The sequence below is a fragment of the Takifugu flavidus genome, chromosome 13, assembly GCF_003711565.1.
Source record: "Takifugu flavidus isolate HTHZ2018 chromosome 13, ASM371156v2, whole genome shotgun sequence".
NCBI classification, from domain to species: domain Eukaryota; kingdom Metazoa; phylum Chordata; class Actinopteri; order Tetraodontiformes; family Tetraodontidae; genus Takifugu; species Takifugu flavidus.
Genome location: NC_079532.1, coordinates 14,046,796 through 14,053,057, shown reverse-complemented (window position 1 = coordinate 14,053,057; position 6,262 = coordinate 14,046,796). Strand labels below are relative to the sequence as shown.

Below are 6,262 nucleotides of genomic sequence, written 5' to 3'. Positions count from 1 at the left end.
GTTCGAGGGAGAACGGCCGCTATACCTGGGTGCATTTGGTGTTTCAGTGCTGCCTCATAATCCACCAAAAGATAAAGTATCAAATCTATCGCCTCAAGCCAAATCAGTGCAAACTCTGGAAGGAAGAGAGAGGCCACATTAAATACAAGTTCGGACTCCTTTATTTCTTGCTATCAGTGTCAACCATTGCAGGATGCTGTCATCATGCTTAGATCATGTTATTTGGAGTCACACTGTGTCACAGTATTGACCAGGAAGTGGACCCGTTCCAGTCGTTTTGCTGATTGCAGATTCAGCTTGTTTTGAACCTTTTCCCTTATACCTGACAAAATTTAACCTCAGATGCGGCAAATCTAGGGAGTTTTATTTGCAGGGGCTCGCGTCACTTATGCTGAGAAGGTGGTGGGAGGTGAAGAGATGCAGCCCGTCCTCCTCTCAGACACATCAACGGTTCTGGCGAGGGAACAGTGTTGAAACAAGGATTTAAACCGAGCTCAGATGGGGCAGAGGTAGTGGGCAGGGGGCCACAGGAAAGGGGAAAGCAGCATCTGTTTCCATCTATTCATCTTGGACCAGAACGTCGAGAGTGGACATCCTGCCGTCTCCATCGCCGGCTGGAGGCGCAGCCGCTGCTCTTGGTGATGGGGTATAATTTTAGTGGACGGATAGATGCGACAGCTCGGGTCGATCCAGTGATATGAAGGTCCGGTTCCAATCCAGGTGCTGTGTAAATGAATCATGTCCTTCTGTCATTCACACCTGTGGAGCAGTGTAACGCGTATTTCTCCATTTTCAGACTAGTCCTGATGTAACAGGTGGGTTTTTTCCTTCTATTTCTCTTTTTTTAAATAGACTTCAAGGTTAATTACTGATGACAAGCTAGTGAGTCAGTTTACGCTGCGTCGAGCGCGTTGTTGCCGCTTGGCCTAAAAAGGCCACCAAAAGAGTGAAAGCAACAATGGGCTTATCGGGCTCAGGAAAGGCTTGGACACACTGGTACCAGGTCAGAGTTCAGGCTTCAGCTGGACTCCATTTATTCCATCCAAATCCAAACACCAGGCCGGCAGATACTCAGGCAGAGGTACAAAACCATTCAGGCTCAGAGGTCAAAAGGAGACTCTGGTCCAAGACTACCTGGAGACAATGGGACACAGGTGGGACACAGGTGGAACGCATCCCGTCACTTGACAGGAAGACCAGGATGATGTCAGAGTTCCAAATATAAACCGGGAGTGGGAAGGATGAGGACCAAAACTGTAAAGAACTTAAATCTAGCTGGTTCTGACAGGGCTGACCGCTGCGATCGGATCCGGCTCCAGTGTTGAAAACTGGGAAAACTGTACTCGGACATCCACAGACCGGGAATTGTTTTCATAAAAACTGGCATGTGGAATTTTTGAATAATAAAACTCTGTGTGTGTGTTTCTGTGTGTGTGTTACATTATTGACTGTGTTTACTGATAAACTGGAGCTCAGCTATGCCACCACCCACCTGTGGGAACCACTTTGTTTTTGTTCCCATGTGCTCCCAGACGTGACCTGACGCTTTGTGGGTTTTATGGGAATATTTACGGTCATATCGTTGAATGCTCGGGAGCAGGATGCCGCTACGCCCGCCGGTCATCTACGCCGGTGGTCCTGACGCTAGGACGCCCCTTTGCTTTGGACAGGTTTGAGGAACGCGAGGTCAAGGTAGCCGTGGTTGAGGTGTGTTGACTCCTGGTTGATTTTTAATCCCGACATGGAGTTACGCTGGACACACCTGCCAGAAAAACAGGCTGGAAAAAGAATGTCTAAATGTTTAAACACCCGAGGAAAATCTGGGTGATGTTGCTGCAGTGGGATTAAGGATTATTTTTAGCAGCTCAAACCTTTTTTTGCCCTCTATTTGCCTGCTTTTCCACCCAGTTTGACCCCGGCCCATCCTGGAAAAACCTTTGCCTAAAATAGTCACGTCCGGGCAGCAGCAGGCAACAAATAACGGCTCATTTCCACCATCCTCCTTCCTATATCATCTCTTTATTTCGCAAAGATCCTTCCCCTTGATCTGGTCTGTTGCACTCTGGAAATCCAGATTCCCTGGAAATTTTGGTAGGTAATAAGTGGTGGCTGCCCAGAAAGGCACGGAAGGAGAACCTTCTCAGTCACACTTGGCCAAGTGTCATTTCTAAACTACTGATTTAAATGGTTTGGGATTGAAGTTTGTTCAAAAACTGCAATTTGTTGGTTTATGTGTGATCTTGGGAACTTGGGAGTGACGGAGCCCGATTATTGTCAACAACTGGTCCCACTTTCTCAACATCACCATATTTCACTCCTTTACACTGATAAAAACAACGTGCTGAACAAAAATCAGCCTGTTGACAGTCCAGAGGAGGCTGAATAAGGAGGACGGCTAAAAGGTGAAGTGATGGGATCAATGGGAATTTTCACACTCAGCATGTCCTTCCAGTCCTGATAAAGGTGGTACCCAGCACATGGTGTCAAGTGGTGCATCACAATTGAGCCTTTTTTTAAAAAAGGAATGAAAGGGGACGGCGGCCATGTTGAAGACGAGACAGAGCTCAGCGAGCCAAACTGGTGCCAGTACCAGGAGGGCCAACCGGTGCCTCTGTGGGAGGAAACTCCCACTGGTGCTTTACTGAGTCTGTGACGAGATGAATGAGGAATGTTCAGTCTTAAAGGAAGTTCACCTGTGTCCACACAGACGCTTTGGCCCTTTTAAGCTTATTTTTCTGTTGCTTTGAGGAGCTCTTTGGGTCTCAGGCCAGTCAGGACCAACAAGAAGCCGTGTGATACACCTGTGTCTGATTTTCAATTGGGAATCAATGACGTTGGTATCTTAAATTGCATTTTTTTTTAAAAGAAAATATTTGGTTACATTTAAAAAAAGGGATTTCTTCGGATTTTGTTAAATTACTCTAATTGTTCAGTTTTGTTGAATCGGATGTTTAATGCTGCCCCTGTTTTCTTCTCTTTTGGCTTTTTTAGCAAGTCAGTTTTTGAAAGCAAAGTGTTTGCATATGTGTATGACTATTCTCCAGTTTACTTTACACATTAATTCACTTCAATGCGGAATTCTGACAATTCAAAACACACCAAACGACGTCGTTGGAGATCTTTCCGTTTATTTCAACACTGACAGACGGGTGTGTGATTGTGCCGATGCGGACACACTTTCTTCAGACACGTGCAGCCTGTGGGATTATTGAATGGCCTCATTCCCCTCCTGTTTTACAGTTGCTGGCATTTACAATCAGACTTTACAGGTTTTTGGGTCAGATTCCATTTAAAATGAGAAACAGACAGAACGGGATGCTGAAACACTACATTTCATATAAATATAACCTGTCTCTATATATCTTCTCTCTCTCTCTCTGAGTTACAATCAAATGCACAGTTGGAAGTTAAATAACGCAGTAATAAAAAGGCCACTTTGATCACTCGGAGATGCTCCAAAAATAGATTATTTGCTTTCCTGAAATTGCACAAACATGTATGGTTTTAAAGAGTTGACGGTGCAAAAACGGTCGGAAAACCGAGCGCTTGTTTGTCCATTTCGCTACAAACTAATATTAGTTGCGTTCTGCTGACTGGACTATTGTGATCCCCCCATTTATCGGGCATTTGCCTGATTGAAAGAGCTTTAACTGGCGTGCTGGCAGCTGACCCGAGGAGCGCCAGACGATGGCATTTTGTGAGCGGATTCTACAGAGTTCTGCCTTCAGTCTTTGATTGTGTTGCTCATGGGTCCGAGGAGCCTCAGGTTGTTACAGGAAAATGAGGCTGCACCATGGCTGTGACTGATTTTCCCGTCCCTGAGTTTGTGGGGGGATGTTCCTGAGTTTACACCAGAGACTCGCACACACGAGGGTTGTCAGAGTCCTGACTGTGCATGGAGCTCAGGCCCGTGTCCGAGTCCTCGTCGTTGGTGTGAGAGACTTTGGACAGACCTCTGGCCTGCTCCACCCAGCAGCCGCTCTTCTCCGGCGCCGCCTGTTCAGCCTTGTCACATGCTGCTCTCACCTCCCCTGCGGCGCCATCCATCAGTTTGGGATTTACCTGCTCGATCTCCATGCTTTCGATCTGAGCCAGCAGATCCAGCAGCTCGCTCTCTTTGCTTTCCCAGAGTTCCAGACTTAGCTCCAAGTCTCCCTTGATGGCACCCAGGTCTGTCGTTAGCCGCAGGCCGATGTACAGACTGGTGTCCAGCTGTGTTTTGACTCTCTCCTCCTCCAGCAGGTTGTTCTCAGACGCCATTTCCACATCTTGCTCCCAGTATGACGCGGAGGAGGCCGCAAGGTGGATCTCCTGCGCAACGCTCTCTGCGTCCGCCCCTCCGTCGTCCCGCCGTCGTTTCATCCACCGCTTGTTGAGCTCCTCTTGGATCTCGCCGGTGATGCTTTCCACCAGTGCCTCCCGCTCCGTCAACTCCTCCTGCAGACGCACCACCTCCTCGCAGCGGCGCGCGTATTCTTCGAACTGCGCCAGCGACTCCGCGGCGCACCGCACGTTCTGTCGCTCCTCTCCGAGTTTGCAGCCTGCAGGAACGTCGCCGTCTCCAGGGGTGGAATCCACCATGTATGTGTCCTGCACATAGTTCACCCCGTGTCTCTTAATGCGGTCAAAGTGCACTTTGGCCTCGTAGCGCTCGATTTCTTGGTCCAACTCCTTGATCCTCTGAATCTGCTGGCGGATCGTGTGGTCCTGGGAGATGACCAGGTGAACCAGCGTCTCCATCTTCTCGACCGACTCCTTATCTTTCCAAACAGTCTGCTCTTTCTTTTTGTTTATTTTATCCAGCTTCCTAAAAGCCTTCCTCACTATGCGTCTCTGTTTCTCCTGCGACGCGTTAGCGGTGGCGGTGCTCCAGCCTGTCCTGGCGGCACCTTTGAGCGCTCCTCCCGGACCGCTGCTCTCCCGACTCTGGACCACACGGGCCTGGGCACTGCGGGGCCCATTGTTGGGCAGCGAAGCTTCGTTCTTCACCAAAACGAAGCGCACGTTCTCTTGCTCGTCTCCCCAGGCGCACCACAGCCGCAGGATCCTGGTTTTATGGGGTAAAATCCTCTCGAATCCTCTCCATTTCTCCACTAGGCAGTAGGACTGCGGGGTGCCGGACAGCATCGCCGCAGCGGCCCCCTGCTGCAGGTTCTGGTCCTCCAGGAGGACTTTGACCACATCAGCACAGGTGGTTCTCTTCGTCAGGCCAAAAACCAGCTTCTCCTCCCGACAAACCCAGACAGAAATCTTCCCCTCCTCTGCCTCCATCTCCGGCTCAACTCCGAGGGAAAACTTTCGTCTTGTTCTGTTTCCTGGTTGTGCTTCTGTGTCTCTATGGAGATTAATTGGACAGAACGAAAGTCTGCGTGATACATGAATCCAAACCTACTTTAACTCCGCTAATAATCACACCCAGGAACTCCCACTGGATTGTCCATCTTTCTCCCAAAATGTTGTCGTGTCCGTGTCGCAGCAGTCCCGGCTGCGTCCCCGGGACAACATGTTTCTTTGAAAGCCAGAGACGTGCGCGTAACACCCAGGAGGTACTTCTAGTCCTGACACGCCCCTGTCTCTCGCTTTCTCTCCCTCTCTCTCCCCCTCTCTCTCTCTCTCACTCACTCACACACACACACACACACACACACACACACACACACACACACACACAGACACTCGTTCTCTCTCTCCCAGCCTCCATGTTCAGACTGACACTGTTGTGACCAAACTGCACAAGTTCTGCTCAGATGAGATACAGTAAAAACATAAATGTACGCGCACAGATTCACAAGGTTGGGAAAAGCAAAACAGACGCCAAAGGTCACGCGTGCGCGCCACTCTTGTCTTGTCCCCTCAGTCTGCACCATTATCGGCGGTGGCCATGCATGATGACGCGTCATGTGTGGTGGTTGGTGAAATAAAAGCTTATTGGAAATCATCTGGGACTGTGACAACACACACACACACACACACACACACACACACACACACACACACACACACACACACACACACGCACAGTGTGAGCATGAGGAAAGGGGGAAAGCGTCAGTCTAACATCTGGGATGTGAGATAACACTGTTGTCTCTGAGCTCATTTCCTGTGAGGTCATTAGTCTTTTTCTGTCCTGTAAAATTCAGATTGATGGAAAAAGTCCTCACATAGGGATATTTGTATTTTTTCCTGAGAAAAGCAAAGCAAACTACCCGATTACCTGTTTTGGATTTTATTTGCTTTATATAAAAATAAACAAAATTGGAAG

At 48.9% G+C, this 6,262-nt stretch overlaps 1 protein-coding gene across 1 annotated transcript; it reads right to left on the bottom strand.

Annotated features, from left to right (window-relative positions):
- Positions 1–3,108: 3,108 nt before the first annotated feature.
- On the bottom strand, positions 3,109–5,582 carry rassf10a (Ras association domain family member 10a). The gene has a single exon (XM_057053262.1). The coding sequence runs from the start codon at positions 5,269–5,271 to the stop codon at positions 3,847–3,849; it is 1,425 nt and encodes a 474-aa protein (XP_056909242.1). The 5' UTR covers positions 5,272–5,582; the 3' UTR covers positions 3,109–3,846.
- Between the last annotated feature and the right edge of the window lie 680 nt (positions 5,583–6,262).